At 41.8% G+C, this 12,954-nt stretch overlaps 1 protein-coding gene across 1 annotated transcript in view; it reads left to right on the top strand.

Moving 5' to 3' along the window:
- plcg2 (phospholipase C, gamma 2) overlaps positions 1-12,954 on the top strand; it is a 203,019-nt gene that overhangs the window by 137,907 nt on the left and 52,158 nt on the right. Inside the window, exons 10-14 of the mRNA XM_060837990.1 lie at positions 5,063-5,181; positions 7,857-7,942; positions 9,259-9,379; positions 10,956-11,124; positions 12,145-12,255. Of these exons, the coding sequence (XP_060693973.1) occupies positions 5,063-5,181; positions 7,857-7,942; positions 9,259-9,379; positions 10,956-11,124; positions 12,145-12,255 (606 nt within the window). The remainder of the gene's footprint in view (positions 1-5,062; positions 5,182-7,856; positions 7,943-9,258; positions 9,380-10,955; positions 11,125-12,144; positions 12,256-12,954) is intronic.

Here is a 12,954-nt window from a genome sequence, read left to right as displayed (position 1 = left end):
CCAAACTAATGTCCTGTACAGCCGCAACATGACCTCCCAAGTCCTGTACTCAATACTCTGACCAATAAAGGAAAGCATACTAAACGCCGCCTTCACTATCCTATTTATCTGAGACTCCACTTTCAAGGAGCTATGGACCTGCACTACAAGATCTCTGTGTTCAGCAACACTCCCTAGGACCTTACCATTAAGTGTGTAAGTCCTGCTAAGAGTTGCTTTCCCAAAATGCAGCACCTCGCATTTATTTGAATTAAACTCCATTGCCACTTCTCAGCCCATTGGCCCATCTGGTCAAGATCCTGTTGTAATCTGACGTAACCTTCTCCAATGACCACTGCACCTGTAATTTTGGGGTTGTCTGCAAACTTACTAACTATACCTCCAAAATTCGTTCTGTCAATATTTGGAGTTCTGAATGTCTGGTTGAATGGTAGAAGGATTTCTTCTGCTCTATTTACCAAATGCATGATCAAGGTCTGATTTCAGATAAGAAAAGAAGAACATTCCCTGGGGAGAAGCCTCTGTAATGGACTATCTTGGAAGGGAGCAGGGGGTAGAATCAATCCCAAAGGAGGATTCAAAAATCAGAAATTACTGGAAAATCTCAGCAGGTCTGGCAGCATCTGTGGAGAGAAATCAGAGTTAGTTTTTGGATCCAGTGACCCTTCTTCCAAATAAGGATTCTTCTGCTAGTATATCTGAGATAGATCAAGTCATTCCCATGTCATGGCAGCCACTGAGTGAGCCTGATGATTATCAGTAGGAGAAAGTGAGGACTGCTGATGCTGGAGATCAGAGTCGATGAGTGTGGTGCTGGAAAAGCACAGCCGGTCAGGCAGCATCCGAGGAGTAGGAGAATCGACATTTCGAGCATAAGCTCTTCATCAGGAATAAGGGGGTGACCCAAGGGGGCTGAGAGATAAATGGCAGAGGGGTGAGGCTGGGAGGAAGGTAGTGGGGAATGCGATAGGTAGATGACAGTGGGGGGGTAAGAGTGATAGGTTGGAGAGGAGGGTGGATAGGTGCGAAGGAAGGTGGATAGGTAGGACCATTCAAGAGGGTGATGCTGAGTTGGAAGGTTGGATCTGGGATGAGGTGGGGGGAGGAAATCAGTGAAATCGGCATTGATCCCATGTGGTTGGAGGGTCCCAAGGCAGAAGATGAGGCGTTCTTCCTCCAGGCGTTGGGTGGTAAAGGTTTGTCGGTGGAGGAGGCCCAAGACTTGCATGTCCTTGGTGGAGTGGGAGGGAGAGTGAAAATGTTCGGCCACAGGGCGGTGGGGTTTCTTAGTGCCTGTTCCCAGAGGTGTTCTCTGAAACATCCCACAAGTTGGGATTCTGCCTGTCTCCCCAGTGTAGAGAAGACCGCAACGTGAGCAACAGACACAGTAGATGACATGTGTAGAAGTACAGGTAAATCTCTTTCGGATGTGGTGAATAGCAGTGGCTCTAAACATCAGGAACATCAAGGTGGTGAAGTATTCCAACGGCCTCTTGTGACCCCTGCCATTACACTGAAGATTGTTGTCCCATCAAATGACTGCAGGGAAAATTCCGAGATTTGGCAGGGCAGCTACTGGAGAGATTTGTTGGAAACAGAATTGTGAGACTATAAGGGATAGGAAAAGGATGAGGTCATTCAGTCCATCATACCCGCTCTACCATTTGATCATGGCCGATGTGTTTCTTAGCCCCAAACTTTGATTCCCTTTCCAGTTTAGAACCTATACATCTCTGTCTTAACTACACTCAGTGACTTGGCCGCAGAAGACTCTAGGGGTCATTAGTTGCCCAGATTCACCACCTCTGCTGAAGAACTTCCTCCTCAGCACAGTTCTAGAAAGCATTTCCTTCACTCTGAGGCTGTGCCCTTGACTCCTTGACTCTCTCAATAGCGGAAACAGCTTCTCCAAATCCACTCTATCCAAGACTCTCAGTGTTCTGTAAGTTTCAATGAAATCCTCCCATTCTTCTAAACTCCATTGAGTACAGACCCAGAATCCTCAACCACTCCTCACATATCAAGCCCTTAATCCCTGGCATCATTCTTATAAGCCTTTAATTTTTCACGATGCAAGGCCAGTTTGTTTAAGTGCACGGCATCTTTAAATATTTTTGCGTATCGTGCAAACTCAGTAAGCTAAAGGGTTACCTTATGTTCAGCCTGGGCAGGGGTTTTTGTGTACCCATGTGAAAAGGAGAGCATATCATCAGTGCTCCATCAGCACTCAGGTCAATACTGTTTGTCTATCGGGGCAGGGATTGACAAAGAATTGAACTCTCAGTTGTCTGTCATCTGATCTGTACCAGCACAGCAGTGACCAGCTGTACATGGTTCTGCTGGTATCTTTACTGACCACAGCTCCTGGAGGGATGTGAGGATTTTGCATTTTTGCTTCACTTTCCCTCAATCTGTTCTTTTTCATGAAAACACTGCATTAGTTCTCACATATACACCCAGATCTACCTCACCTTCGCCTGCCTTGACTCCTGTTCTGTTGCTAAATCAATAGACTGCTTCTCTGAAATCCAGTACTGGATGGACAGAAATTTCCTTCAATGAAGTATTGAGAAGACTGAAGCCACTATCTTCGGTCCCCAATCCAAACTCCATTGCTCAAGCTATAAACTTTCTGAGACTAACCCATACTATTCAAAACATGTCTATGTCGCCTTCAGATGTGTTGCAAAGGTCAAATGTACACCAATGCTAAGACTGCCAGTTCTGTCCTCTCGAACATTACCCGACTTCACTCCCTCACCTCTGCTCAGCTGCTTCTCAAACCTTCAAACATACTCTATTTTCACTAGAACTGACTATTCCAAAGCCCCCCTGCTCCCCGAATGATTCCCTCTTTCTGCGTCCTACAATCACAGTCACAAGTCTCTTAACTCACAACATATTCCGTTCACCTGTCAACTCGTGCTCGCTGACCTGCCTTAGCTCCTGGTCAAACAACATTCTGAGATTAAACACTTGATCCTTATTTCCAAATCTCTCCACCACCTCACCCTCCCCATCTGCAAAATTTCTTTCCACCTCTGCAATCCTCAGAACGCCACTAATTCTGACCACTTGATCATCCCTGATTTTAGGTATTCTGCATATTGGTGACTGTGCTTTCACTAATTTAAGCCCTAGGCTGTGAAATTCCTTCCATTGCCCTCTCTACTCTGCTTTTGTCTCTTAAGATGTTCCTTAAAACCTACAGCTTTCAAAGCCATTGGTCACATGTCCTGAAATCTCTTTATGTAGCTCAGTGTTGAATTTGGAATTTTGCGCTTGTGAAGTGCCTTGGGACATTCATTGTTTTGAAGGTGCTACAGGAATTAAATCATTGTTTTTGTCTGGAACTGTCCAGTAGCATCATGATCCATTTGATTCACAGTAATACAAAGGTAGCACATTCCACTTTTCTCTATATTCAAGAGATTGATCAATTGTGTGACAGTGATTTGATCAGCCTATACAGGTAGCTTTAAATCCTGCTTTGGACATTTCACTGTAGACGTAGAAACTGTCAGATGGGAAATCACAAAAACGGATATAAATCAATGAGCCCAACTGAGACTTTAGTCTCTTTTTCCTTATGGACTAGACCCAACTGTGCAGGCTGCCAGCCGAGAGGACTATTGGTTTTTTGTGTGTCCCCGTCATATCCATGTACGTCGAGTGAGCAATGCTGAGGGACTGTGTTGAAGTGAATAAACTGGAGCCAGAAACTGGACTGAATGTGAGATCTCTATATTTGTAATTCCCAGAGAAGCCACTGGGTGTCAGCATCATCCTGAGTCTGAAATACTGCTTTTGTTTGTGTCAGCCATTAGCAGAAAAGTCTTGAAATCTTCTGTGCAGTTCGAATGGAAAACCTTGATCTTGTGAACTTTACCAACCCAGGTCGGAAAATGTTTGATGGAAGGAGGATAGAGTGAGACACACAAGAATCATTAAAAATACTGAAAGAAGAACACTCTCAGGAGATATCACACAGACATAATTATTAAAAGAACATCTCTAATTAAGAGCATGCAATAATAATCATGGATTTAAAATCTTCAATTCATTTGTACCTTAAATCCCAGTGTAACATTGCAATTAATCACAGGTATATTAACTCCCTCCTTGAGGGAATGATATCGAAATTTCAACTGGTTTGTAAGGGGAAGAGTGAAAAATCTGATTGCAGTAAGTTCCTCAGAGGTCCTCCCAATCAGTAATTGCAATCTTGATCAAAGACTTGCAGAACCGGTAGCAGAGTTTGTTTTTTTTCTCCTGAAATCGGGCCAGTCTATTGGGACGACCTCCAAAAACATTGCCAGTGACAGTAACGTTTATTATACTATGATGAGCTGGAGTTCACACAGAGTTCATGAAGAGCTCCTTTTCAGAATTAATACGTCAAGAAGCAATGATCCTGAATTTGTAAGGATGTTAGTGATTCACTGTAGAGCCCAGCAACACCTCCAACACTTCTGGAGATGTGCTGTTCACAGGTCAAAATGTCGAATAGCCTGGAGGCTGACGTGCCTGGACAAAATGCAGCTTGTTGTGCTGGTTGAGTTTGTTTCAGATTTGGTCCATTTAGAGATGTACCATCAATGGTGCCAGATCTTCCTTGGGTTATTGTTTAGCTGGAATGTTGCCTTTTTGATTTCCTTCCACAAACCATTTTTCTCCTTTCCCTTTGCAAATTGATTCATTCTTCAGAGATTAACCAAGCTCGGGTGGTATTTTGCATCTCACCTTCATCTTGCTGACAGCCCCTTTTTAACTGTGTGGAAGTTGCTGAGACTGACCCTAATTCTGTTGTTTCCTCACATCCACACAATTGTAATGTCATATGGGGGTGAAGGGGTCACTGGAGAGGAATCCCCGGTTATCAAGAATCCTGGACCTAATTCTAGGGCATCCTTCCATGAAGATAGCTAACTTAGTGCAGTTTGGTGATAAAGTTTGGGACAGTGGGGGTCCGTATGGTTTGAAAATGCATCCTCAATCTTGATGATTTTGCAAGAAGGTTAGCTTGCTGTAATAGCTTTTCATTTTATTCTTTGTTTTTCAGTTTTTGACCTACTTGTTTTCAAGAGAAAATACCATCTGGGATACCAAGTATGATTCTATCTGTCCCCAGGACATGAACAACCCATTGTCACATTATTGGATCTCATCATCACATAACACGTAAGCTATTTACTTTGCCCATTTTTAAAGGTTTTCTTTTATAAGTTAAAGATGAATGTATCTTTTTAGTTGTTTGAATTGGAAGTGCATTCATTAATAAAGGTCCTTTATTAATCATTGAAATCTGAATGGGGCTCACTGATAACCTTTAACTACGAGGACCAGAGTGTGTCTTCATTTTCAAACAAGGCTGGATACATTTTTAAAACAATGTGCTGTCTCTTCAATGAAATAATCAGCACTGATGGACAACAATCAGTTAGCACTATTATTTGAAACATAAATATGTATGTTTTTAGGAATAGGAAATTTAATCTTCTGGTTATGTGATTAAAATGGACTTATATATCATAAAATGCTGAACAAAAACATAGGTCAGGTCACCCACATACAGTTGTTCCCCTCCTGATGAAAAATGAAGGAATGTTTGTGATCCTTTTAGTACTGCAGACCAAAACTGCTTGTTATAAGCAGGGCAGAAGGGGTGAACTGACTGCTTTCTTTTCCCACTCTCTGCTTGGTTGTAACAGAGACTTTAAATGTTAAAAAAAAGGATGTGATATAGCCAATTCAGTATCTATTGGGCTGTGAATAATCTTGTAAGAAATAAACCAGGTAAGCATTCTCAAGAGTTAATTTTATTCCTAAAATCCACTTTGGTAAAAATATTTAAAAATGTTAAAAATTTGCAAATACATCCTTCTGCTCACTAATGTCTACAAACGTATGCATTCCCTGAGCACGTACAACTTTAATCCTGACCAAATAAAATGGTAATATCAATAAAGATTCACTGATTGCATCTCGTTGTTTGGCTGTGTCTGATGCAGTTGCATTTCGGTTGTGGTTGGTATATCTCATTTCTCCTGGAATCACTGCTGTAGAAAATCCAATGTAGACAAACTGGAAAAAACACCAAGCCAAGCAGCATCAGGAGGTGGAGAGGTCGACGTTTCAGGTGTAACCCTTCTTCAGGTCTAGGGGGGTTGTAGGGGGAGCTGCAGATAAAGGGGATGAGGTGGTGAGGTGGGGACAGATGAAGACAGGCAGAGGACCTGGTTAGTCAATGAAAGCTTTCAGTAGAACCCCTCAGTCTACTACAAGGTCATGGACACTTTTTCTCAGTTAAAAACAGAATTCAGGTCTTAGAGGGAATGTTCAGAAAAGAGTGGGGAAAGAAAACGTCACCCTACTGCAGATAGTATCAAAAATTGTCTGATCCATTCTCAGCGTCCACCCCCAGAGGTGTGTCACATTCCATCACTCCAGTTTGCTCAAATGTAATTCAAAACTTAGTAAATTCCTCTAGCAAGCTGATTGGCTCATTTCAGGCATGATTTCTTTCAGTCCTTTTGAAGGAACCCAAGAAAATAATTTCTTTAATATGCAGGTAACTAGAATAGATCCGAATGGATCATCCTTTCATTGACAAGTTAGGAAGGAGGTTATCAACACCTCCAGCAAATCCAGTGTCTTTATTGGGGCTTTCTTGTCTCAGTCTCAGTGAAGTGACATATGGTGACACAGCAAGGCAAATTACACTGTGTTAGACAGGGTACTTGACTATAGTTTAAAATTGTCTCTTAAAAATGTAAAATGCAATGAAACAGGCAATTAAATGACATTTTAATGTTTGGTATCACACATCTCCATGACAGCAAGTTTCAGCCTCCCAGACCCTGCCCCCAGTTTGTCATTTCTTCACAGTATCCTCCAATAACAAGTCGTAATAAAGATGAAAAGCAATCACAGAATTGTTCCAGTCAGAAGAATGCTATTCGGCCCATTACTTCCACACCAGCTCTTCAAGTCAGCATTATTCTCTTGCCTTCTCCCCAGATGGTTTTGATTCAAATAATTCTCCAAAGTCCCTTTAAGTACGTCGATTGAACCTCTCTCCACCACTTCCAGCTGCTAAGTTCCAGACACTACTCGACAAGTGAACAAAACATTTTCTCACATTGTATTTACTCCTTTTGTTCAATAAAAATCTTCTTGCTCTTTTACCCTTTGTCCTACTAATGATGCCTAGAAATTTTATATTTTATTAACTACTCTGTCTACTCTTCTTGCTGCTTTTGATGAATCATGCGTGAATACAACCAGGTTTTTCTACTCCTGCATATCCTTTGGAATATTATCTGCTTAATTTTCACTATCTCTCAATGTTCTTTGTACCAAAATGTACCACCTCACACTTCTCTGCATTAAAGTTCCTATTTGCCACTCCACTTGTCTCTGAGTTTTTAAAAGTTTGGCATTGTCTTCCTCATACCTTACAATACTCCCAGCCTCAAACTTTCAAATTATCTCCTGTGCAACAGGATCTAGTTTATTTATATGTATCAGCAAAAGGAAGATCCCAATACTGAGCCTGGAGAACTCCATTACAGCCTCCTTCTAATCTGGAAAATATCCATCAGCTACTACTTTCTGTTTGCTGTCCCTCAGTCAATTTTATATCCATGCCACTACCTTCTATTTTGTTCTATGGACTCTAACTTTGCTCACACTCAGAATGGTTCAACTCTGTATCAAACATATTTTGGAAATCCATGTACACCATAATGATTATTTAAAGGTATTCATGTGTCTTTCTTTCAATATTTAAATATTCTCAAATTTGTAAAATGGTGGATGCCAAGCCTTTTACTGAAGTGACTGACTGTCCACAGATACCTCACAGGAGACCAGGTCCGTAGCGATTCATCAACAGAAGCCTATGCCAGATGTCTAAGAATGGGGTGTCGATGTATTGAGTGTAAGTTGAATATGCCTGGAAAGAAACCTAAATTTTTTTTATCACACTCGGACCACATTGAACAACAAAACTATGCTCACATTCTCCATGGCTTTAAGTATTGAAAAGCAAGGCCAACCCCCCCCCAAACCTATTTCCCACTGCGACCCCACTGCAAAACTGGAACATTGCACGACCCCTCATGAGAACAGAGAGCCACGGGGTTGGTGGGTGGGATTGTTGAAGTCTCTAAGATTGAGTGGAATGGAGGAGCACCGTTAAAAGGAAGGGTTGCGGAACGTAGAGGGTACAATGTGATTCAAAAAGTGTGTGTGAAACCTAAAGTTTTTACTGCTGCAGGGAAGACCTCAAGTTTTAGTCATTTTGGCCATTTCTGCAAGTTTGAACAGAATGACAGTCTTGCAGCTAGCTGTTTCAGTTATGGGGAGGCAATAGTCTAGTGGTATTGTTGCTAGACTATTAATCCAGAAATGCCGATAATGTTCTTGGTCCATGATGGAATCTAAATTCAATAAATAAACTCCGGAAATAAGAGTCCAGTGGTAACCATGAAACTGTTGCTGATTGTTAGACAAAAATTGCATGTGCTTCACTAATGTCCTTTCAGGAAAGTAACTACCATTCTTACCTAGTCTGGCCTACATGTGACTCCAGACCCACAAGCAATGTGGTTGACTTTTAACTGCCCTCTGAGCACATAAGGATGAGCCATAAATGCTAGTCTTGCCAGTGACACCCACGTCCTGTGAATAAATTTTAAAAACTCTGCCTGAGTCTGGCAACCATTACTGTCTTGGCCTTCATGATCCCAAAATGTTGGCTCAGAAACCCACACTCGAACCCCCACATTGAGACCCCTTCTTTTAAAGTTCATATGGAATCACTTCTGTTCCTTGATCTATAATCCCTACAGTGCAGAAAGAGGCCATTCATCCCATTGAGTCTGCAGTGACTTCCAAACAGCATCTCACTCAGATCCAGAACCTCACATTATCCCACATTTCCCACAGCTAATTCAACAAGCCTACACATCCCTGGTTATTACAGGCAATTTAGCATGGCCAATCCACCTAACCTGCATAACTTTGGATTGTGGGAGGAAACCAAAGGGAACCCACACAGACACAGGGTGAATGAGCAAATTCCACACTGACAGTCACCTGAGGGTGGAATCAACCTGGGGGTCTATAGCACTGAGAGGCAGCAGTGCTAACCGCCGAGCCACTCTGCTGCCTAATTGCCTGGTTTCTGTCCGATTTTATTTGATACACTCTTTTCTTTATGATAATGATCTGCATTTACTTTTAAACGTTTAGTGGATTGCTGGGATGGACCAGATGGGAAGCCAATTATTTATCACGGTTGGACACTTACATCCAAAATCAAGTTCGATGATGTTGTTGATGCTATCAAAGCCCATGCATTTGTTACATCAGAGTAAGTTTCAACTGTGTACTTTGTTTAGTATTTTAGCAGCCACAATATTGTTGTCACTGCAGGGTCTACCAATTCCACATCAGACAATCAGTCCATTTAACAAACTGAAAGATCTGTGCAGTGATTGCAATGTGGTCAGCCAGGTGGACCTCATAGAATATGAGATCCCTGATTGGAACTGTTAACCTAGTACCATCAGGGAGCCCTGGCTGACAGATGTGAACAGAACCCCTGTTCACTCCTTGAGCCGGCACTGAGGGAGATGGATCAATGTCCATAGGCTTTCATGGAGTTTCTTCAGTCTGTACAGTAGAACAACTCTCTCATGGAAGGGCGTACATGTGAAATCTACAAAGATTTTTATTTACACGTTCCAGCTTATGGATGCCAGCCACTGTGCTGCCTTCCTAATGTCATCACTGGCGCTGGCCATTTCAGGGTCCTGGTGTGAGGAGGGCAGTGGAACTGACTAGATGCAGACACCAGCTGCAGATTGAGGAGTCAATAGCCCAAGTAGGTTGACAGGCTCCCTCTGTCTGTCTGAAGGTGGATATGGTCCTGTAGAAGGATTATCCTGACCTGGCCTCTGCCCACTATCATTCTCATGCACACACACAAACACACATTGAGACTCACACATATCCATTCTCACACATGCACTAACTGAAACACACACTGAGACTTACACATGCTCACTAACACACAAAAACATGCTTACACATGAACATAAATGCAAGCAACACACCCACTAACTTACACACAATCCCTCACACCTGCATACAAACACACATTCTCAAGCACAAACAACCCACTAAGAGAGGTACGCAGTTTTTAATTTGATTTATAAAAATGTTGGTGAATTGCCACTTCCTAATGAAAGCATGGTTTATTACAGCCTATTACACCTGTGGAGCTGGAAAGTATCTAATGGGCATTCTCGCTTCTCGGACATGCCCACTGCTTTTAATTGGGCAGAAAATCTGTCTCTATGCCAAATATGTCAAGAAATGAAAGAATGAATGTTCCTTTCTCCACATGGGACCAGTTCAAGATCCAAAAAAGATCCCTCCAACCCTCCCCAAAGCACAAATTCTGCATTAAGCATGCCGATTACAGCTTGAAGGATAAAGAAACTCCCTGTGTGTTGTTTCACTGACATACCTCAGCACCACCCTTTTCAGAAGTAGCCCTGTTTCCATTGCTTCCAGTGCCCCAGACCAGTCCTGCTTACACCTGTCAGAATCATATTGCCGGGTGCTGCTAAATTTGCTGTTTGGGTCTGAGCCCCCCACCCCATTGTCTCAGTCCTGAGGCAGAATTGTGGCTGTTTCAAACAGGAGATTCACAGCCAGTGGACGTTTCTGTTGTCAATTTGTAACTGGGTTCTAAAGTTGAAAGGACAATGTCTTACTCATTGCACCACTGAGTTCCCAATTCCAGTCTCGTACCTGTTTTCTTGCACTGGTTCAATTAGCTAATACACATTTATATTTCAAAGTATTTTCAAATGCCCATACCATTCAGCTTATATATGGTACAGAGGATGTGGCACTCATTTTGCCATTGGCTTTCTAAGGTACCCAGTTATACTTTCAATTGAAGAACACTGTACAGTTGAGCAGCAGCGACATATGGCCACCAAGTTCAAGGAAACATTTGGCTCTGCGCTTATCACCAAACCTATTGAAGCAAATGCTGAACAATTGCCGTCTCCAGCACAGCTTACCAATAAAATTATTATTAAGGTGAGAGTGTCACGTTGGTTTTATTGTTTTTACATGATTTAAATCTATGCGTCAGAGCTCTGTTAAAACAGGAGGGGTCCGTAAAAAATTGATTTAACACACAGAAAAAAAGATTTATTATCAAAAGAGGCAACTAAAGCCAAGCCAATCATCATATTTATAAAAATGAAGCAAGGCTTTAATGGAGAAAGCAGGAAAATGGGATTAGGACAGTGAGTTCCAATATGCAGTTACGCCACCAGAACTGGGCCCTGAAACACAACCTCCTCTGAATATATTGTATGTTTCAGATTCTATCCACACTGCTTAATAAACAGATAATGATCAACATGCAGTTGCCAATTAAAGCCACATTAGACCTTTGGGACTGGTGATTGAAACTGACCGTTTTTGTTTGAGTTATCAAGCATAGCGCACACAAAAACCACGAGACGATCAGGATGAATATGTGGGTGAATATGTTATCAGTAAACCAGTTCACAGACAGGGCTGGAATGGGAGTGACCTCTATTTCGAAATTCCAGCTATCTCCAGCTTTTTATTTGCATGACATGCACAGACCCTGCACCTTTCCATGTTGCAAAACATTTCAAAATATTTGTGTATAATGTTATTATCTGTAATACAATAAAGAAGGTGTAAGCCAACGATATGGCTGATTGGCACATGCTAACTGCACACCAGTCAGATCCCAAATTTGATATGATCTAACTATGCAGCATTACAACCCAATCAGATTCTCCACAGAATGTAGCCACATTGGATAATTCTGTGAAATAATAATTTAATTGTTTTGCTCATTGCAGGTCCACCTAAGTTGCCAATTTTTTTTTTTGCCATTGCTATTTTATTTTACTGTATAATTTCTATTGATTTCTCTTTGTTATTATCCCATCCACCATCTGTTTTAGAGAGGTTACCTCCTAATGACTAGTGTCACTTAGAAATTGTAGTGTGTTGCAGCCAGTTACCGACTTGTCATTCTGTTTATTATTCTGAAACTTCTGTCACTATTTACAGCACAAAAAATTGGAATCTCAGCAAGAGAATTGTACGTCTACTGTTTACACATCCTTCAAGGAATTTGAAAAGAAATCTGGGTTTCTTTATCTCCTGGATCCAATTGATCTGGTAAAATCATATCTATCAGTATTTATAATCATTTCTTATGTCTTATACGGGATACATAGCTAATATTTTCTCTAAGATTAAGGTTTAAAAGATGCATTGACTAGACTAGACTTACAGTGTGGAAACAGGCCCTTCGGCCCAACGAGTCCACACCGACCCGCCGAAGCGCAACCCACCCATACCCCTACATTTACCCCTTACCTAACACTACGGGCAATTTAGCTTGGCCAATTCACCTGACCCGCACATCTTTGGATTGTGGGAGGAAACCGGAGCACCCGGTGGAAACCCACGCAGACACGGGGAGAACGTGCAAACTCCACACAGTCAGTCGCCTGAGTCGGGAATTGAACCCGGGTCTACAGGCGCTGTGAGGCAGCAGTGCTAACCACTGTGCCACCGTGCCGCCCACGAAATACCAGTTCTGTCTTATGATGGTACTAATGGACAAGTCAGACTTGATAGAACTTCTTTTTGTTTAGTTAGTTAACACAGTGGTTAGTCAGTGAAACACATTCAAACGGAGGTGCAGACTTTCTTTTACAACTGAACAGAACTTTATTACATGAAAGAAAAAGCTAGCAAACTATAGGAGGCAGTTCAGATGATCTTAAAACAGACAACAAAACAAAGTTTCAACCTATTTTCCAACACTATCCATTATATCCATATCTCAATTCTTTAAGTTTCTGCCTAAAT

This window comes from Hemiscyllium ocellatum, chromosome 17 (assembly GCF_020745735.1).
Source record: "Hemiscyllium ocellatum isolate sHemOce1 chromosome 17, sHemOce1.pat.X.cur, whole genome shotgun sequence".
NCBI lineage: Eukaryota > Metazoa > Chordata > Chondrichthyes > Orectolobiformes > Hemiscylliidae > Hemiscyllium > Hemiscyllium ocellatum.
The sequence above is the reverse complement of the archived record's forward strand: the minus strand, read 5'-3'. Positions and strand labels throughout refer to the sequence as shown.